General features: G+C 40.0%; 1 protein-coding gene across 1 annotated transcript; it reads right to left on the reverse strand.

The window, feature by feature from the left end:
* Positions 1 to 9,654: 9,654 nt before the first annotated feature.
* LOC128497363 (probable G-protein coupled receptor 141) lies at positions 9,655 to 10,892 on the reverse strand. Its single transcript, XM_053467398.1, has one exon. The coding sequence runs from the start codon at positions 10,876 to 10,878 to the stop codon at positions 10,036 to 10,038; it is 843 nt and encodes a 280-aa protein (XP_053323373.1). The 5' UTR covers positions 10,879 to 10,892; the 3' UTR covers positions 9,655 to 10,035.
* Positions 10,893 to 22,184: the final 11,292 nt, after the last annotated feature.

The raw sequence follows: 22,184 nt of genomic DNA on the forward strand, positions 1-22,184 counted from the left end.
GAATGTTAACCAGAACTAAGCGGAACTTGAAGATATCCTGCAGGCACCCTGGAGCAGGCATGAGACATAGCACTAGAATCATGTGCAGGATGATGCAGGCTGGGAGTAGGAAAACTAAGCAGAGTACAGGAGAAACGTAGCAAGCAAAGGGGACAGAGCGAGCAAGAAACAGGGAGACCAAGCAAGAAACATAACCAGACAATACATACATGGTACAGGACACCCCTCTACCGGGGCTTACAGGACAACAAAACACAGGGCTGACAAGACTGACCAGGCTACACATGACAAGACTACACAGATACCACAGGACTAGCCTAGGACTATACGATAACAATTGGAAATTCCGTCACATCATATGGCCATAGTATGCTTAGCCCACCACTACGCCAAAGTACTCCAATATACGGTGGGTCCTAAAGCTAAACCCTGCCTACAGAGGTACCAAACAAACTAAACTTGGAATCTAAACACATAACAGAGAGACATACCTGTAGACTGCAGACAAACATAACGGGTGGGGCAGACCTTTTAAAGGAAACAGAGCTGAAGCAAAGAGCAGAACTAGAATCAGGAATCTGTGGTTCAGGGCAGAACATACGGAAATCCAGAAATGGACCACAGCAAGACAGGGAAACAAAAGACATGCAGCTCTGCCGCCTGGATGTGGCCTGACACGAATACATGAATGTCACTGTAACCTTCTAAGGCTGAGGACACATGGGGGTATGTTTGAGTTTGGGAGGATTAATGCCTGCCCAGTCCTCTCTTAGGTCTAAGTAACCCTGTGCACATTGGGGGCACAGAGTGACCGGGAAACTCTGTCTGGTCTGCCGGAACCAGACTCCCACGAACTAGCCAGCTCTGGGGGCTCTACAAGGCAAGAAACACTCAATTCACCTGACCAGGACCTAGCCGCAAATTCATGGTACTGCATGGCGGTTAGCAACCGCAGCGATGCCTGTCGATAATTGGACCGTGGCTATGGAACTCTGGCCAGGCTACCACCCAGACTATTCCTGTCTTTAATAAACTGAGCTCTGTTTTACCCCTACACTAAATCTCAACTAGTGCTTGGGCGGGGGCATTACTGAGGATTAACCCTTGAGCAACTGAGCATTCACGGCAAGGAAGATGTCTACGGTGGAGCTACCCAGTACGAGTAAGTGTCTCTGTCACAATGAGAGTACGTTTTTTTTTTACAACTTTACTTTATAATGGCTGTTTTCTTGTGTTTGAGTGATATATGTGTCTTAGTACACTACACTATAATTCTCTGGAGTAAATACTAGGTGGAGGCACTGCCAAGTGGCTGAATTAACCCCTAACTCTCAACTATGCAGAGGCTAGGTTCTCCTGTAGGCACCAGCCAGGATGTACACACCATGAGGGATGTCAGGCCCAAAGTAAAAAGTGTTACACAAATACCATTTTTTAAATAAAAGTCAGAAAAACTGCTCATTTTTTTTGTAAATTAGATGATATAATTAAAATAATATCTAAAGAAAGCCATTCTTGTTCTGAAAACAATACGTAATTTGTTTGGGTTACACTTAATGAGAGAGAAGAAAATAGTCACAAAGGTTTTGGTATGATATGTTTTCTTCCTTAAACTTAGCTTTATATCCGTTCTCATTTTCCTCATTTTGACACTGCTTATAGTCATGGGCGTAGGAACCCCTAAAAATCTGGGGGGGATAGCATTTTTACTGGTAGGGTATATTCTTGTTCAGTAAACTGGGAATTGTTCATGGCAAATTTTATATAAATGTATGTGTGGTGTGTGTGTACAATTTCCGCACAAAAAAAGTATCATGTTCAGTTTTTACAGACAAGCTCTTTATTAAACAAACAGGTCAAAGAAAATTAACCAAAAGTTTGGCCTATATTTCAGTTATTTCACTTAGAACAACTGGTAATAATACTTTAAGTAATGCACAATTGCCAAAATTTTAACAAAAGATCCTACAGAAATGCAATGATGCAATTAACCCTTTCCGCATTTGTGGTCTGGGAGCAGACAACACTTAAATACTCTTATAGAAATATTTTATTAACTGCAGGCAGAGTAAGACCCTACAACCAACGCACTGTAGTGGTTATGGTGCAAAGTAGCTGTTTTGCACACTGGGGCACAGTCATGATCCCCAAAACTGTTCCCACAAAGTTAGAAGCATAGTGCTGTCCAAAATGTCTTGGTTTATCGCCTTCATCTCATAAAACGTTCTACTAGATAAATGGGAGAAAATTCCCACAGAAACTCACAAAAAAGACAAATCTTACAACCACAGATGGACCCCGCTGGACACGGCCACAGAGACTACTATGATGTATTGAAGGAACCATCTAAGACTCCTAACACGTCATGCACACAGGAACATATCCACACGCTTAAACACTTGAATAACATACACACGCATGCACACACTTACGTACACACACACAATGGGTTAAACATGTGTTACAGGGAATCATAATCTTCCCTTTAAGTACGACATGCCTGCTCATACCCACATATGCACTGCTCTTACGCATGCCTGCCCACAAAAACACACGTATACGCTGCAATTGCCTGCACATACACACTTGCCAGTACTCACACTTATGCACTACCCTTATACACGCCTGCCCAAACATACATAATCTGCTCACACACACATGCCTCCCCATAAATATACACTGCCCTTGCACATACTTACACAGACATATACACTATAAGACAAATACACTCCTTATATACACACATATACACTGCCCATACAGACGTACACGTATACAATGCCCATACACACGTACACATATACACTGCCCATACACACATACACATATACACTGCCCATACAGATACACACATATACACTGCCCATACACACATACACATATACACTGCCCATACAGACGTACACATATACACTGCCTATGCAGACATACACATATACACTGCCTATACACACGTACACATATACACTGCCCATACACACATACACATGTACACTGCCCATACACATATACACTGCCTATACACACGTACACATATACACTGCCCATACAGACGTACACATATACACTGCCTATGCAGACATACACATATACACTGCCTATACACACGTACACATATACACTGCCCATACACACACATATACACTGCCCATACAGACATACACATTTACACTGCCTATACAGACGTACACATATACACTGCCCATACAGACATACACATATACACTGCCTATACAGACGTACACATATACACTGCCCATACAGACGTACACATATACACTGCCCATACAGACGTACACATATACACTGCCCATACACACGTACACATATACACTGCCCATACACAAATACACTGCCCATACACAAATACACATATACACTGCCCATATACACATACACATATACACTGCCCATACACACCTAAACATATACACTGCCCATACACACGTAAACATATACACTGCCCATACACACGTACACATATACACTGCCCATACACACGTACACATATACACTGCCCATACACACGTACACATATACACTGCCCATACAGACATACACATTTACACTGCCTATACACACGTATACATATACATATACACTGCCCATACAGACATACACATATACACTGCCTATACAGACGTACACATATACACTGCCCATACACACGTACACATATACACTGCCCATACAGACATACACATATACACTGCCTATACAGACGTACACATATACACTGCCCATACAGACATACACATATACACTGCCTATACACACGTATACATATACATATACACTGCCCATACACACACATATACACTGCCCATACAGACATACACATATACACTGCCCATACACACATACACTGTCTATACAGACATACACATATACACTGCCCATACAGACATACACATATACACTGCCCATACAGACATAGACATATACACTGCCCATACAGACGTACACATATACACAGCCCATACACATATGCACATATACACTGCCCATACAGACATACACATATACACTGCCCATACAGATACACACATATACACTGCCCATACAGACGTACACATATACACTGCCCATACAGACATACACATATACACTGCCCATACACACACATATACACTGCCCATACAGATACACACATATACACTGCCCATACAGACATACACATATACACTGCCCATACAGACGTATGCACATACACGCACATATACACAGCTGCCCTATACACATATGCCTGCCCAAGTGCCCATACACATGCCTTATCATATGTATATACACACACAAATCTACCATCAGACCCCCCCACCTTCGTTCTCCACATCAGACCCCCTCCCACCTTCATTCTCCACATCAGACCCCCCAACCCACCTTTGTTCTCCACATCAGACCCCCCCACAACCTTTGTTCTCCACATCAGACCCCCCTAACCCACCTTTGTTTTCCACATCAGACCCCCCCACAACCTTCGTTTTCTACATCAGACCCCCCCACAACCTTTGTTCTCCACATCAGACCCCCCAATAATCAACCACCCACCCACCTTGGTTCTCCACAAATCTTACCTTTTCTTCCTTCTTCCTCCTTTCTGCTTTCTCTTCCTTCTTCCTCCTTCCTGCTTCCTGCTTTCTGCTTCCTCCTTTCTGATTTCTGTTCTAACTTTCCTTCTGTTTGCCGCTCGCAGTCTGTGCGGTGCGGCTGCGCACAGCTGTTTCTGCTGAGCGCCGGGGCTGGATATAAACGTCATATCCCGTCGCCCCGGCGCTCAGTTACAGCTGGTGAGTGTGACCTTAATGCAGCTGCAGGACTGGTTGGGGAGATCACGGATTTCCCTAACCAGTCCTGCAGGCTGCAGCTGCCGATCGGGCAGCTGTGAGCACCCTCACAGCTGCACCCGAGTGCACTCACCCTGGGGGGGATTTCTATATTATCGGTCCCCCCCGCATGATTTCCTGGGGGGGATCCGTCCCCCCCGTCCCCCCCGGTTCCTACGCCCGTGCTTATAGTACCTAAACACTACCTTCTTCTTCTTCTGTGGAGTACCACAGTGTTTTCTTGTTTATTTTATTGGTACTAACAAGTTTAATGCAAAGCCTTTATACGATCTAAAATATTAGTCTATATGGGATTTGTGTTCAGTGGGTATGACAAGACATTACAATTTCATAAGGTAAAAGATTAAAACAATATAGATTGTAAAAAAATACACATTTAATTCTGATTTACTTACATTTGATTTGAGAATTTTCCAGTCCATTTGTTTCCTTTTATTTAATTTATTTATTTTTAGCAATCACACTACTATCATGCCAATTCAGCCAGTACATGCTGTAATCTAGGAATTTCTGTCCATGATAGGAGTGTGATTGCTGTAAGCAATCATATATATTTAATATAGCAATCACACTCCTATCATGCACAAGCAGCCAATACATTCTGAAACTTGGCTAGCTGCCCACCATGTGTATTGATGCTTCCAGCACAGATAAAAATGCTATGTTTCAGGATGGAGTCTGCACATCACTTACAGCCTCCATGTGCCATGCTCCCCCACCCCACTTACACATCCATGCTATCACACACACATACTCATTCATTTACTCATTCACAAACATTCATTCACAGATACTCATTCATTCACTCATTCACAGATACTCATTAATTCATACTAATCATTCACAGATACTTTCATCATTCTCTCAATCATGCATATTCGTTCATACACCCTCCCCCACTCCATTACCTGAACTGCTGCTACTTTGCTGCTACCTTTCCCAGTGCCATTTGCAAACTTCTGCAGGGGCAGCTGCTTCCCCCTGTGTTCTAGCACTCTGTGTGAATAACTCCTCTTGTGCGGCCCAGGGGAAGCAGGAACAGAGCAGAGTCACGTGACGTAAATTCACGCGACTTGACTGGGTTCCTGCTTCCCCTGGGCGGAACAAGAGACATTGCTCGCACAGTATGTGCGAGCAATGCACATGGTAAGCAGCTACAGTTGCCCCCTGGCCCGCCCCTGGATGGAAGTAAAGACCGTAAGGTTGAAATGTTGCCCTTGTTGCTGAATTAAATGCACCTTACTTAACTACTGGAGTGCTGAGCAACTTAATTTGTGATACATATTTTTTTTTACACCAACAGTGGTATTTATATGTATATACACACCTATTCTTTTTCTGTGTGCGTAGACAACACTGTGTTTTGTCATGTACTATATTGTAGAAAACCAAACACACCATATTAGCACAAACAGCTCATACCAACTGTTAAGCACTGTGGTGGAGGGGTGATGATTTGGGCTTGTTTTGCAGCCACAGGATCTGGGAATCTTCCAGTCATTGAGTCGACCATGAACTCCTCTGTATTCTAGAGTCAAATATGAGGCCATCTGTCTGACATCAAAAGCTTGATCGAAATCGGGTCATGCAACAGGACAATGATCCCAAGCACACCAGTAAATCTACAGCAGAATGGCTAAAATAGAAAAGAATCAAGGTGTTGCAATGGCCCAGTCAAAGTCCAGACCTCAACCTGATTGAAATGCTGTGGCAGGACATTAAGACAGCTGTGCATAAACAAATGCACACAAACCTCAATGAACTGAAGTACCATTGTTAAAAAGAGTGGGCTAAAATTCCACCACAATGATGTGAGAGACTGATAGTCATACAGAAAACAATTACTTCAAGCTATTGCTGCTAAAGGTGGTCCTGCAAGCTATTGAATCATAAGGTGTACTTAGTTTTTCACACATGACTTCTCCATTTTGGCTATATTTTTGTTGAATAAATCATTACATGGCCTACTTTTTAATTTGTTGTTGTTCATCTGAGGTTTTATTTACCTAATTTTTAGACCTTCTATGGAACAGATGACTGTTAATATGTCTCAATATGTAAAACCATAGAATTCAAAGGGAATCACTATTGTAGTCTGTGAGGAAAATGGTAAACACTGGATTGGTGCAAATACTGGCCATATAGGTCTCTGTCCTGTAAGTCATAACCTGATGAACACATCACACACAAATCCACCTCCCAAAAGGAAGGTACCCCAAATCTGTGTCCAAGCTCCACATTCTTTAGAGCCTCTAGTAATCGGAGAAACTTACCAAAAAACAGAACCCCTTCCAAGGCAGGGCCCATAGTCTGTAGGGAGGTGGCTGGCCCCCAGAAGCCTATGGCATGGAGGCTTTTGTAACCCCCCCCGAAAAGGTAGACTAACCAGGTACCACAACTCCAAATGGTCTGGACCAGAGTTAGTCAGATGGCAAACTCCAAAACTCTCATCCATATTTGCTGTCTGCCACTGAGTGATGTTGCCTGCATCCCCTCCCCGGTAGCCACTTAGCCGCTGTGGCGTAATGCCATCTGCATCACCTTCTTGGTGCTCCTGCTGCCACTGGTGGTGCTTTGGAACTTCTCATCAGGAAAGGCCACTGCAAGAGTGCTGGCTTGATCGCCCTCCATGAGTTCTGCTCCAGTTGCTGCTAACAGGTTCCCACAGTTTTTGCCCGTTGCCAGGATGATGTTCGATGCCTCTGTCGATGTCTCAGTGGTGGTTTGGAAATGCCCCATGAGGAGGAAGCAGATCCCAACACTGCCATCAATGTAACAGATCTCGGTATCGTGACTGGGTATATCCTCTAAAGTCGGCTTCCTCTACTACTTTGACGGCTGAACCTCTCACTTATCGGCCACGCTACTGCTTTTCCCTCAAGAAACATCAGCCAAGTTTAGATGCTTCCGAGTAAAATCAGGAAACTCACTGGTATTTAAGCAATACAAGGGGGTAGTTTACATACAGTAGTAACAGCAAAACACAGACGGTTCTCAATCAGGCCCTCCTTTGCACACGGCTCAGTATTTGCACTCGGCCCATCTCAACCCAGTATGGGGGTCTCTATTGTAGTCTGTGGGGAAGATGGGCGGTTCCCTGTCTTCTGGCTGAAACTGGGTGGATATCAGATCTTGGTGCAAATACTACAGGACAAAGACCTCTATGGCCAGTAACACAGCACACATAAAATCCCTCCCAAAATGCAGGTATCCCACATCTGTGTTCAAGCTCCACAGTCTTTAGAGCCTCTAGTAATTGGGGAAACCTGGCAGGGGAAGAAGTAGTCCCAACGCACCTCTTGTACCCATGTCCCCAAAAACAGAACCCTTTCCAATGCCAGGGCCCATTCACATGGCTGTATGTAATAATATATATATATATATATATATATATATATATATATATACCATATTGGCCCGATTATAAGCCACACTTTTTTTTCCATAATTTAAATCTTTAAAGTGGGGATGAGACCAATAATCGGGGTTTAGCATTTTTACCTTCTCCAGGGTGTCAGATCAGAAGACTGCAGAGGGTATTCTGTAGTGCGGTCTGGTGAAAATGCGGTCCCCCAGCCACGGCTAGCAAAAACTTTAGTTCCGCCCTGGTGCAATAAGTGGAGGGCACGTCTGCCGCATCTACATCAACGTTGCAAAACTAAAGTTTAGGTAAGGAGGGTGGGAGCCTCCTACCATACGTTAAATGTAAAAAATAAAATAAAACAAAAAAATAATAATAAAAAATAATAATATTTTTTTCTTTAAAATAGCACCAAACTATAAGGGTGCGGCCTATAATCGAGAGCGGCCTATATTCGAGCCAATATGGTATATATATATATATATATATATATATATACATACACACACTATATGGACAAAAGTATTGGGACATCTGACCATTACACCAACAGGGACTTTTGTGACATTGCATTCTAAATACATAGACATTAATATGTAGTTGGTCCCTCCTTTGCAGCTATAACAGTTTCTCTTCTGGGAAGACTTTCCACAAGATTTTACAGTATTTCTGTGGAAATATATTTGCCCATTCATCCAGTAGAGCATTTATGAGGTCAGGCATTGATACTGGACAAGAAGGCCTGTCTTGCAATCTCCATTCTAGTTCATTCCAAAGGTGTTCAATTGAGTTGAGGTCAAGGCTCTGTGTGGGCCAGTCGAGTTCTTCCACACATCAAATTCATCCAACCATGTCTTTATGGACCTTGCTTTGTGCACTGGGGCACAATTATGTTGGAATAGAAAAGGACCTTCTCCAAACTGTTCCCACAAAGTTGGAAGCATTGTCTAAAATGTCTTGGCACACTGAAGGGGGGTTAATTATCCCTTGCTGTCATTTTTAAATATATTCATTAGTTGGCAATAAGAGGTTAATAAATGAGGTGGTCACAGGATCAAGTCTAATGGAAAATGTGGTAAAATAAATAGGTTTTATACAGTGACCAGAGCAACCATCATTTTAACTTTAATTGGATTCAACACCAGGATTCAGTCCTTGGTGTTTTCATAACCAGAGGGCCAAAATATTTGCAATTATTTTCATACGTTTATTAAATATACAAGACTTAGTATTAGACTGCACCATGCCAAATAGCGCAGCAATGCAAGAACTGCTAGACGTAAGGAGAGACTATTCAAGGAATGAAGGAAAATAGTGAAAATATGGCTGCTATCTACAACTGTGGACAGGTTCTCAATGTCCACAAGAGAGGAAGACGAATGTGATATAATCAACTGGTGTGAGCCCATACCAGGATAGAAAGGGAAAATACGTTAAATACAAGGTATACGTTAAATACAATTTTAATCTGTCTTAAAAATATATCAGTTATATTAATGACATCACACAAAAAACACATTTGCAACCATTAGTAAAACTGAGAAAAACCTGTGCCAAGAATTAAAATTGAGCAGCAATGAACCTGACGCGTTTTATCATATGGGGGCTTCTTTAACGATAAAAAAAAGAAATGTATACCAACTGTGTGATGCTTATGGTGGATACAATGGAAATCCAATTAGTGCCTTGATTGCAAATGCTGTTATAACTTCTGTCTTGTACCCTGGGGTCGAGGAGCCCTGTAAAGTTTGTGAGATTGTCAAGCCTTCACCGAGTTGCTGTTAGTAAAAACCGTAATGTAAGTAATTACACCAAGAATAATCCCTTCCCTTAAAACCAACAGTTTACAGAAACGCTATGGCAAAATGGTTTTAGAGAAAATAACAAGAGGTCCACACAGCTGAGTGCGCTAACACTCCAAAGGATTTCATTGTACCCATTACATTCCTCTGTGTATTTTAAGTAGAAAAGTCTAAACGCAAGACTAGGGCAGAAACAAACAATCATAATCAAAATAAAGACAAGGCTTTTCATTTGAACCCAGAACTCCTGGTGAGTAAATACAGAGCCTTCTATATTTTTAACAACTTTTATGATAATAGAAATCTGTAAGGTCAGAAGAATGCATACAATTGTTAGTATAAACCCAGTAATGGCATAGTTTATTGTACGCATTTCTTCCTTTTCTAGATCTTTTTGGAACTGGAAACATTTGGTTTCGTTATAAGAGGTAGATGTGCCATACACTATATAGAAATTGGGAAAAATAACAGCAATTATCAATATCCAAACAATAATACTTGCCACCGCTGCATGGAGTTTACGGTTGAATTCAATGTTGTCGTTTTCCTTGAAGAAACTGAAGTACCTTATCCCAAGAATGACAACATAGAAAATAAAGGACATATACATATGGATATGTATCATGCCACTAACCACCTCGCAAAATGTATATCCAAATGTCCAAATGTTGTTTTGGGTGTAATAGACCAGTCTGAATGGTATAGTGAGAAGGAAGAGACTGTGGACTAATAATAGGTTTATGAATGTTGTTGCGGTCATTAAAAGAATGTTTGTTTTATACAGCTGTAATCCCATCATGAGTACTCCAATGAATCCAAAAATGAATGCCATGGTATAGATAACTACAATGACGACAGACACAACTTGCATTTCTATATCGCATAAGGGCCTAAAAAACAAAAATATACAAATGTTAAATACAGTACATACTGTCACAATTGGCTTGATATTTTAAAAAAATCACTTTTCCTGAAACGGATTATTGGATGCTAATATTCCTATGGAAGAGACTGTAAGTGAGGTGTGGAAAGTCTATGTAATGCCTAAATCAGTGACATACAATTCTGTGTGGTAATCGCAATACTTGTGTACTCTTCTCTGGCTGTCTGCACATGTGCAGGGTATTTGTTTAAATTTCTATGGTGGATAAAATACATAGATAGTGTGAAGCAGGTGATGATATTAAGTGCAAAAACAGAATTGCAGTCAAAGGTTCAAAAGCCAGCAGTCAAAAAACAGAATTCACAGATCAAAACCACATTCACAAATCTGCAGGGCCTGGAAGTACAATGCCCCAGCAAGGGAGACTGGGAGCACTCCTGGTATATAAAGGCCAATGATAACCACAGGCGGGGCAAAAGAAATTAGCAAAGAGAGAGGAAAGGATACAACAGAGAAAAGAGGAAAAACATTATGCTAAAGTCGGGAAATAAAGAGATGGGGCCCTTCCTGTATAATTGCCCCAGGGCCCAATGGCTCTTCATTCGGTCTTGCCCCCAAAGTTCATTTTATTACCCTTCAGCTCCACCTTGAATGACTTAGGGGAAGAAGAGCGTGGATGTACCCCTCCTTGGTTTATAGGTGTGTGCAAGCACCAGAGATGTAAGCTGTGGTCCCTTGCTATGCAGGGAGAGCAGCTTTAAAGGAGTAGATAAACAAAAAAGCTGTGGGTGAAGTAAAGGTGTGTGTGAGGGTGAGTGCGTATCCTATGTATGTTAGAAAAAGAATCTATGTATAAGTGTGTGTGTTAGCATGGATGTATAAGGGGGCTAAGATAGCACTGGCATGCTGTTTGGGGACTAAGATAGCACAGACAAGCTGTTTTAGGGCAAATGTGGCACTGTGGGGCACGTTGCTTGTGAAGAGGCCCCAGGGAAATGTTTGCACCTGTGGTTTCTAGTTATGCCTGTTCCTGGTGACCCCCTATTTATTGTTTTTGCATTTTATCCCAGATTTTCTTTGTAATAAAATACAATGGATGCTAGTCATTGTGAGATCTATGACCTCCCAAATGCTAGGCACGGGATATGTTGACATTGTGAGCAAAAGCAGTAATAAGGTATGTCCTGGCAGATAACTTTTTCACTCCCTGTTATTTCTCAAAATAAAAATGCAGGGATAAACAGGAGGGTCATCCAACAATTGCCCAGATGATGGCACTTCCTGCCAAGTGTTACCCTAGCCGATTGCTCAACTCTGCTGACATTTATCAACTGTACATTACCACTTACCTATTATAAGGCATTGCTGTGTGCTCCATACAAAATATAATTATACAATAACTCTGAATAACAGCTGTCAGATATCTGTGTGGTAGCAAAAGACTTGAGGCTTGCAGTTCAACTCTTCACAGTCTTAAGAAGAAAGAGAACATACATTTAGTGACAAAACAATAGGGCTGCATGCCTCTCTCGATGACATTAGATATTGTTCAGGCATTATTTAATCGAAAAATCCTTTCTTACTTTAAATGTGTGTCACAAAAACAAGCCTTGAAGTCATTCTATTGCTTGTGTTCCTTTTGACTCATACTTTTCATTTCTGACGTCCACAAAAGGCATAGCCAAGGCTTTTCCCTTATTCCCATGATCCCTTGTTGAAGACATTATTCAATATTATGTATATAGGCATACTAATTATAACCAGGGCCAATCTGGAATGTGTCAATATTTTTTATACATTTATTTATTGTGGCCTTGCAATGTTTTCAGTTATTTAATCCATATGATGTTGTCACTTGTGATGTCATGTGTAATATCACCTGCATAGCGCTATAGTTAAGAAAGTAAATTTTGGCAAAAACTTTGTAATAATACAACAGTGCGGTTCCGGGAGGAAGCAACGAACAGCTGATGGGTGTATCCAGTCGGAGTACAGGGCGTCCCGTCACAGAAACGTTTCAAAGGAAGCCACTTTAAATCATTTTAGTAGCCTGGGCCATTAACAGACATCACCAGGCCTTCCATTTGAAAAATAAATTCTACCCTTTTAAGCCAGGCTCTGAATATCCTTGGCTGTATTGAAAAGTTGCATTGTTAATGACCTTTTATATTTGATATATGAAAGCGGGGTGTGCTGTAAGAGAATAGGTTCCGGGGTCAACTTAAAGTTACCAACCTCCTTTATAAGACGTGTAGCCGTATCTCAGAGAGGGTGAATATCAGGACAAGACCACCATAAATGTAAGTAAGAACCTGTATCTATTCCACAGCGGACGATCTGTGTTTTTGTCCTTGTACCAAACTTTGGCATAGGGAGCAGGTCTCGACTGGGGAAAAAAACAGTCTTTGCACTATAGCCACTAAATTAAAAACATGCAGTCGTCGGCTACATATAAACAGAACCACTATATGCTTTTACACAAGTGCAACATGCGGCAGCATGTAGACAACCTGCGGCCACATATCCCCCCATGCTTTTTCAAGGGGGTTACCACATAAATGGTAGATGCATGAGGGTATTTATAATTAGGGGATGCTAAACAGGCCCACATGAAACATAGGTCACGTAAAGCAAAATGTGAAAATTTCACGTTTGGAATCTCGAACGCACATGGTCCAGTTTGTGCCCTGTAGTGTCCAGAAAACCACAAAAAAAACAGGCATGTGGGGTATTTCCGTAGTCAGGAGAGGAGGCGGAACAATTTAGGCTGGATTTCTCTGCCGTAACACATACACATTGCGCCAAAAATCCTCAGCAACACAGAAGTGTTGGTGAAAAAAGTGCAGGAAATTAGAGCAACGGCTGACTTTGGCAGTGATTGGCGGTCACATGGTTGCATGAAAATTGTCCAAATGCTCTTGATGAGATACTCTGGGTTGTCTGCTGTACAGAAATGTATACTTCTATGAGGGTATTTATAATAAGGGGGTGCTAAACAGGCCCAAATGAAACATAGGTCAACTGAAGCAAAATGTGAAAATTTCACCTTCGGAATCTATAATGCGCATGGTCCAGTTTGTGCCCTGTAATGTCCAAAAAACCACAAAAAAACTAGGCATGTGGGGTATTTCCGTAATCAGGAGAGGCGGCTGAACAATTTAGGATAGTTTTCTCTGCCGTAACACATACCCTGTACAAAAAATCCTAAGAATCCAACAAAATACTAAGAAACATTGGTGGCCAAATAACTGCATGAAGAATGCCCAAATACCCCTGACAGGATAGTCTGGATTGTCTGCTTTACGGAAATATATACTTTTGTGGGTATTTTTGGTTTATTTGTTTAAAATTAGAGTTGCAGTCCCATCATACCTAATGTAAAAATTGAACGGCTTCGCAAAAAGTAATGTACACCTTATAGTAAGTGCTGGGAAAGTATGGAAATTATATATCAATTAGGTATTTCTGAAATCAGTGAATTGATAAACTTGGAGTACATTTTCCATCACCTTACCTAATCTTGTGAGGATTTAGAGGGGAAAATATAATCGCTAGCTTTTACAAAATTTCTCATCCTAAATTTTCCGCTAATTATCTAACTATGGTGTCAAAAGAAAGCCCTATATGGTTTACATGGGTACACTATTCGCAGGAAAGGGGAATAATTATTGAACAGACACACCGCGAAAATGGCAAAATTGCTCCGGGACTTGAGGTACCAAATAATGGGATTGAACAGGTTAAACTATTAGAGTGTAATCAACGCTCTAAGTAGAAGAGCATTTTCAAAGAACAAAATGGAAAGAGGTACATCTGGTGAACAAACAAACTTAAGTAAAGCATATGATAGCATCTTCCCTAAATAAATGACTATTCATTCTCAATATGATTTAGAATTATTAAACAAAAATCAGTAATGATCAACAATAATAAGATAAATAGTTATAGCTATATGCCAGGAGTAAAGTTGTAATAAGCAGGAATCCATGTGTACGTACCAGCTGTCTGTCTTCCCCTGTAATGTTGGGTATCATATCATTGCTTAGGCCAGTTTCTTACATTGGGATGTCTCTGTACATAGACCACTCCTTATCTACTTACAATAATAGTTACATATTTTCATTTTTTTCATTTGACTTCCTGCTTTAAATGCAGCTCTGTTACTGAAAAGTACATTTTTAACAGATCTGAAAAAAATCCCGTTGAACTACCAGTTCTTCTAGTTGGAGCGGGATATATGAAAAGTGCTAAAGGTTGGTGAAAAACTGCGTTTATTACCCTGGATTAGAAAGGGAATTATTTATGTTTAGTAAGTGCTCAAATTGAGCTAGGCTTTTGTTTAAAGATTTCCTTTTCTGGATTTATGATGAAACTGATCTGCATATTTGAAATAAACCCATACCATTTTCTTTGAGACTGTTGTCGTGTACCTAATAACCTAGAGGACCATGCTTTCTGTCCATGGAAGGAGCAGCTCGCTTTGCTATATCATAGTACGTATTATTAAATAAACAGAATAAGGTGTATATTTTCCTTAATTATTTTTATACACGCTGGATAAACAATACAAACTACATAAACACCTCAAATATCTATCAGTTTACATTACGACAACTGTCATTACTCTCAGTTAGTTTAATTATTTTCTTTTCTCGTTTTCCTCCGCACCATTTGCTTATCTCTTCTTGTGCCTTCACTCCTTCCTAACCCTCTTTCCTCTCACTCTATTTAATCATCTTTTTTTTATTTACTCTCCCGACCCTTTTCTCTCTCTCTCTCTTTTCTTTTCTATAATTAAAAGTAATTCCCTGGGTACCAAGACAGAGGTTTAAAAATATATACATATACTTAGTTATTTTTTACCTGACTCTAAGGGGTTAATGTTAGCTAGACGTTTAAGTCATAACATCATGACCACTGACAGGTGAAATGAATAACACTGATAATCTTGTTATCATGGCACCTCTTAGTGGGTGGGCTCTATTAGGCAGCAAGTGAACATTTTGTCCTGTTAGAAGCAGGAAAAATAGGCAAGCGTAAGGATCTTTGACAAGGGACAAGGCTTACCAGGAACACATGGCACCAGGATGAAGAAGGCAAGCTTGCGGAGGCAGTGTGATGTTTTGGCAATGTTCTGCTGGGAAAACTTGGATAGTGCCATTTATGTGGATGTTACTTGGACACATACCACCTACCCAAGCATTGTTACACCTTTTCATGGACATGGTATTCCCTGATGGCATTGGCCTCTTTCAGCAGGATAATGCGCCAAGCCACAAAGCGATAAAATTGTTCAAGAATGGTTTGAGGAATACAACGAGTTCAAGGTGTTGACCTGGCCTCTAAATTCCCCAGATCTCAATCCAATCTAGCATCTGTGGGATGTACTGGACAAACAAGTCCAATCAATGGAGGCCCCACCTCGCAACTGACAGGATTTTTTTTTTTTTTTTTGCTAATAGATATGCAAGTTTATTAAAAATAAACATATATCCTTATGACGTAGCGGCGTACTCGTGAAGCGGGGGGCCTGATCAGGACTGCCTACCCGTGTCGGAGGTTCTGGTGGAGCTCGGACCTCCCCAGTGGCGGGAATCTCGGCGGCTGTCCCGGCGTGCATCACCGCTCCGAGACCCGGCGTGTGTACTGACGTTTCAGGTCTGCGTTTTCACTCGTTTCCCACACCGCTTCATGGAGCGCCGAGCGTCTTGGCCCATCGATGATTCCGGAGTGCAGGCTCTGAGACGCGGATTGAGGACATCCGGTACGCACCGGATGGGAGTACGCAGTGCTTTGTCTGTGCCTCTGCCGCGCTGAACCTGCTATCCGAACAAAGATTCAGCATTCATTCATTTTGGAGAGAGGGAGACCCGGCAAGAAATATACATAATTTGTGTATTAGAAATTACACCTCAGATGTTGAATAAAAAGCGAACCCGAGATACTGGATGGTCTAGATAAGTAAACGCTCCTTTTTTTTCTTCCTTCTTTTGAGTTAATAAAGAACCTGTTACAGTCTATATACTGCATTAATATATGTGCAAGGAACTGTCTGACTTGAGGGTCAGTCTAATCTAAAATGCCACCAAAAAGTGATAAATGTGAAAAATCAGATAAACCGGACAAGGGGGAAAGGATAAGTAACATAAACAAGGCGAAAAAAACCTCAATCAATTAGCACCTTTTAGTCTCCCCGTAATCAATTAAGTCTTTCTAACACACCTGATAAATCTTCATCAGAAATATGTTCAGAAATTACTCAATCATCATATATATCGCATACGGATCTATTAACGGCCTTAGAAGTACTGTACGCTAAAATTCAAATCGATTTGGATAACAATTTAAGGGAATACAAAGAAAAAATATTTACCCTAAAGGCAACACTACTCTCCCATACTCAGGAGATATCTATATTACACTAAACAATTAAAGACCTAAAATCACAAAATGACTGCTTAAACACGGAGATTAAAAAAATGGATTACAAGCTAGCAGCTAGATCCAGAAGGAAACATCTCAGAATTTGAGAAGTTTCTGAAGAAATGACAAATCTTGAACAACATATTTAAGAACTTTTGGCTACATATATAGACCCAAAACTTTAGGGTCAGTACCAATTGAGAACGTTCATAGACTTCCTAGACCCTGTAATCTTATACAAAAAGACATCAATAGAGACATTGTAGTTCGCTTTAACAATCTTTAGGTCAAAGACTTATTTCTTAAAGAATGGAGGAAGAACCCACTGCAAAATAAAAAATTCTGATCTTTAACCACCTTTTCAGATCTTTCACAGATAACAAGACTCAACAGGAAGAAATTTGCTGATCTTACGGCATGCTTAAGAGCGAATAACATTCCATATACGTGGGGATTCCCTGTGGAAATTTGGGTAATCTTTAACCCCTTAACGACAAAGCCCGTACATGTACGGAGTTGCCGTGCAACGTGATAACAACAATGCATGTACGCGATGCCGTTAAATCGCTGCATCGCCGCGATCGGCGGCTTTGCAGCATCCACGGAAGACCTTAACTGTATCTGCAATTTTAATTTAGATCGAAAATCCCCAAAGAAAATGCAGATATATGATAAAAGATTAAGAACTAAAGCAGAAACCTTTTCAGCTTCCTTATTTAAACACAATTTATGTGACGTCTGGCGAACGCAGCATCCAGGAGAACTAGATTACACCTTTTACTCAGCACCACATAAGTCTTATTCACGTATAGATTTTTTTCCTATATAGATGCTCCTCCTCGAAGATTGGTAATATTACAGATCATGCACCGGTTTTTATTCAGATCTCAGATAACCCAAATTATAAGAAACGTTTTAACTGGCGCTTAGACGAACAAATATTAAAATCAGATGAGAGTAAGAAAGAACTTTGTAATGTAGCTAAACAGTTTTTGGAATCTAATGATACAGGAGAAACTTCAATGACTACACTTTGGTGCGCTATGAAATGTTTCTTAAGAGGCAATTTAATTAAAAAAGCATCATGGATTAAAAAATCTAGAGGTAGAAATCTGACAGATTTATATATTGCTTTGGCAATAGCAGAAAGAAATAATAAGGCAAAACCCAGTAAAGATAAAATAGCAAAAATAAACACAATTAGATCAGAGATTATTACAAAGTTACAAATTAAGACAGACGAGATACAGGCCCGTTTAAAAATAAAAATAGTACTGTAGTAACAACCGAATATCTCGAGACTTAACCAATAAACTTAAAGCACAGAATCAAAATTATAGAATTAAGCAAATATATTTTAATGGAAAAAAATTGTTTATCACCATCGCAGATAGGAGAGGCATTTAGAACCTATTATGAATCACTTTACAATTTAGAAGATCCGAATAACTCTGAAATACAAATATCATCCTATTTAGAGAAATTAACTCTGCCTTGTTTAACAGCTGAATAAACTGATTTTAAGAAACAATCTATTTCTATTACTGAGATTGGAGAAGCAATTAATAGCTTGAAACCTGGGAAAGCACCAGGACCGGATGGGTTTTCAATGTTATTTTACAAAATTCTAGACCCGATAATAACACCAATTCTCAAAAGACTCTTCTATGAAGTGGGAGATTCTGGAGCCTTTCCAACTGAAATGCTGGAAGCCTCTATAACTCCAATACTGAAACCAGGGAAAGACCCTACAATAGTTAGCAACTATAGACCAATCTCTCTCATAAACTTAGATATAAAAATATTCTCCAAAATATTAGGCCAAAAAGATTGTTCTTGATCTTATTCATCCAGATCAAACGGGTTTTATATTAGGTAGACTGGGAGAGGACAATACATGTAGAGTCATTAATATAATAGAAGAGATCCATCGTAAGCAAATCCCCTGGGCTTTATTAGCATTGGACGCTGAAGAAGCGTTCGATAGAGTTAATTGGGAATTTATCAAAGGAACTCTCCGTGCATTTGGCTTAAGCGAAGGCTTTATAAGATCTTTTATGGCACTATACTCTACCCCTACAGCGAGGATAAAAGGAAGAGCAATTGACTAATCTGTTTAATATTAAAAATGGCACACGCCAGGGATGTCCCCTGGCGCCTTTGGTTTATGCGTTAAGGATGGAACCCTTAGCAGCATCTATTAGAAGAACACAGATGATACATGGAATAAGAATAGGTTCTCGCGAACATACAATAGCACTATATGCGGATGACGTACTCCTGACACTATCTCTTCCAGAGCTCTCGTATCCTTTACTACTAGAAGTAATAAAGGAATACTCATCCTTTTCTAACGATAAAATGAACTTAGACAAGACACAAGTACTAACATTCGATCGGAATGAAATTCAAAACCAAACATTTATAAAGAGAACTAATGAGATTAAAATTCAATAAACAAAAGAATATTTAGGTATATAAAAATCTGTAAAAATCCATTTGATCTAATTCTATAAAATTTCGGAGTCCTGCTAGAAGAGTTGAAAAATCAAACAAATAAATGGAAAAAACTAGAACTATCATGGTTAGGATGAATTAATATCCTTAAAGCCTACTTAATACCAACAATTCTAAATCTGGTTAAAGCCATACCTTATACAGTTCCAAAATCTATATTAAAAAGCTTTGATAAACTGTTTTCAATATTTATATGGGAAGCAAAGAAACCCAGAATCCCTAAAAAAAATGTTGAGGAGGAGTATCACCCAGGATGGGGTAGGTTATCCAGATATATATAGACGACATGATGCCTCTCAAATAGCACATGTAGTAGAGTGGGCTAAAAAAAAAAAAAACATAACTTAGGTTGGTACAATATCGAGAAATTCTTATGTAATAACATGGACCCATCTACTCTAACTTGGCATAATAAGAACACAATAAAAAAAATACTGATTACAAGCTCATTAGTAAAAGACCTATTGAAAGCATTATTCTGAATTTGGAAAATATATGGTGTACCAATGATTTTGCCTGAGGCTTCCCCTATTGAGATCCTCTCTCTCCTTTTAGAAGACTTGGACACCCGTGGCTGAAGACACTGCAGGATCTCTAACTTTGTGGATATAACAGAAAATAAAGGAGTGAATCCATTCGCTGCTAGATATCATCTATTAAATAGGGAACTGTTTTTCAGTTAGCTAGTTTTAATCAAACATTTTCTATCGATTTTATCCTGCCAAAGTTTCCAAATTTCATATTTTTTAGGAGAGTTTAAATATGACCAGCTCAATGCCTTTTCCATGTTAACTTGAGCACTTAATTAGAATATAACTGTAGACTGGGCCTGTTTCCAATTCCGAGCAAATGATAATTTGACAACCATTAGACAGTGAGTAATAAAATATAAGTCACTACTTCTAATTGTGGTAAGTTTTACGTGCAGAAGTGCAACTTCAGGTGTTATCTTTAATTTTACACAGCAATAAAATACACCATTCTTCATACTTGGTTTCATAAATAACTCTATAGGTCATAAAGTCTCAGTCTTGGTAAGGACCTGTCCACTAGCCATAACCCCTAAAGATGTGCTTAAACAAACACTCTAAAAATGGCAATTAGCTCAAATCTTTAGGGCACAACATATCCCTTTTCCCTTTTCCATGAAGAGGCTAAACTGCTGAAAAATCAGTCACTTAAAATGTCTCTTTAAAGATCCAACATCATGTCAAAACAAATCATACCTCTCTGAAATACTGGCAGGTGTGTGAAAGTAATGTTTTGAGTTTTGTTTAGAATTAAAGTTGCAAAAGGAAGAGAGGAAAATATTATTCTGTTTACAATTGTAAAATTTGGAGAGGTATGTTATCATGATAAATAATATACATCTCCTTGCAATTTATTTGGATCTCATAAAATGGGGACATATTTTCCAGTGATTATGATCAGATGTGATGTCATGTGGCTACACAAACATGTTACATGTGCATTTTCATATTATCGTGACATGTCTATCATTGGTTTGCTTATGGCTGTAAGCAATTAACCTCCTATTGTCACCATTCAACCCCAGCCCTGCAAACTACTCTTCTCCGCAGCTTGCTGTTTTGTTTACTTGCGTGTCTGTATGTTATGTACCTTTGCCCTATTTCCCTTATACATCTGAGGATCTCGGTTCCTCTCTCCTCTCCCAATGTCCCAGTTGAGATATCCTATGCTTGCTTAAAGGAGAATCGTCTGAGGATCTCTGCTCCTCACACCATCCCCTGTGTTCCTTGCCTTGTTCCCTGTCCTTTGTGGCGTCCTGTACCATGTGTGTCTTGTCTGGTTATGTTTAGAATCCGTGCTCTGTGTATTTATGTTCAGCTGTATTGGTTATGCCTATCCATGCCTCCCTCACCTAAAGCCTGTTATTTAACACAGCTGACCTAACAATCAGGCTTTATATCCCTGCCTCTCAGTAATAGAGGTGTGAGTTCATTAAGCTATTTTGGAGCTTTAGTTCATGCCTGACTCTGGACCTGTCTGTTGGAGTTACCATTTTGGCTGCCTGTTACCTTTTTGATCTGGACTCCCTATTGGATTTACCCTTTTTGTTTGCTACCTGTCCCAGACCCTTTTGGATTCTTACCTGGACTATTCTAACTTCATACTCCCCAGCAGTCTGTATACTTGATATGCCTCCTACTCTGCTACTTATGGTGAGATGTATCTGCTTTGTTTAATATACCTATATTTAAACATTCACCTTTTTTCTCATTTGTGAGATGTCTTTCTATAACCGCCTGCGTTCTTACAATCCTGCTCCCTGGACTCCAACATCCAATAAGGGCTGAGATATGATGAGCCTGACACCCATTCTCTTCTTAGGG

Source organism: Spea bombifrons, chromosome 5 (genome assembly GCF_027358695.1).
Source record: "Spea bombifrons isolate aSpeBom1 chromosome 5, aSpeBom1.2.pri, whole genome shotgun sequence".
NCBI classification, from domain to species: domain Eukaryota; kingdom Metazoa; phylum Chordata; class Amphibia; order Anura; family Pelobatidae; genus Spea; species Spea bombifrons.

Bases quoted from the DNA above. Each gene is read 5' to 3' on its own strand.
- LOC128497363 (XM_053467398.1), bottom strand. From the start codon at position 10,878: ATGCAAGTTGTGTCTGTCGTCATTGTAGTTATCTATACCATGGCATTC.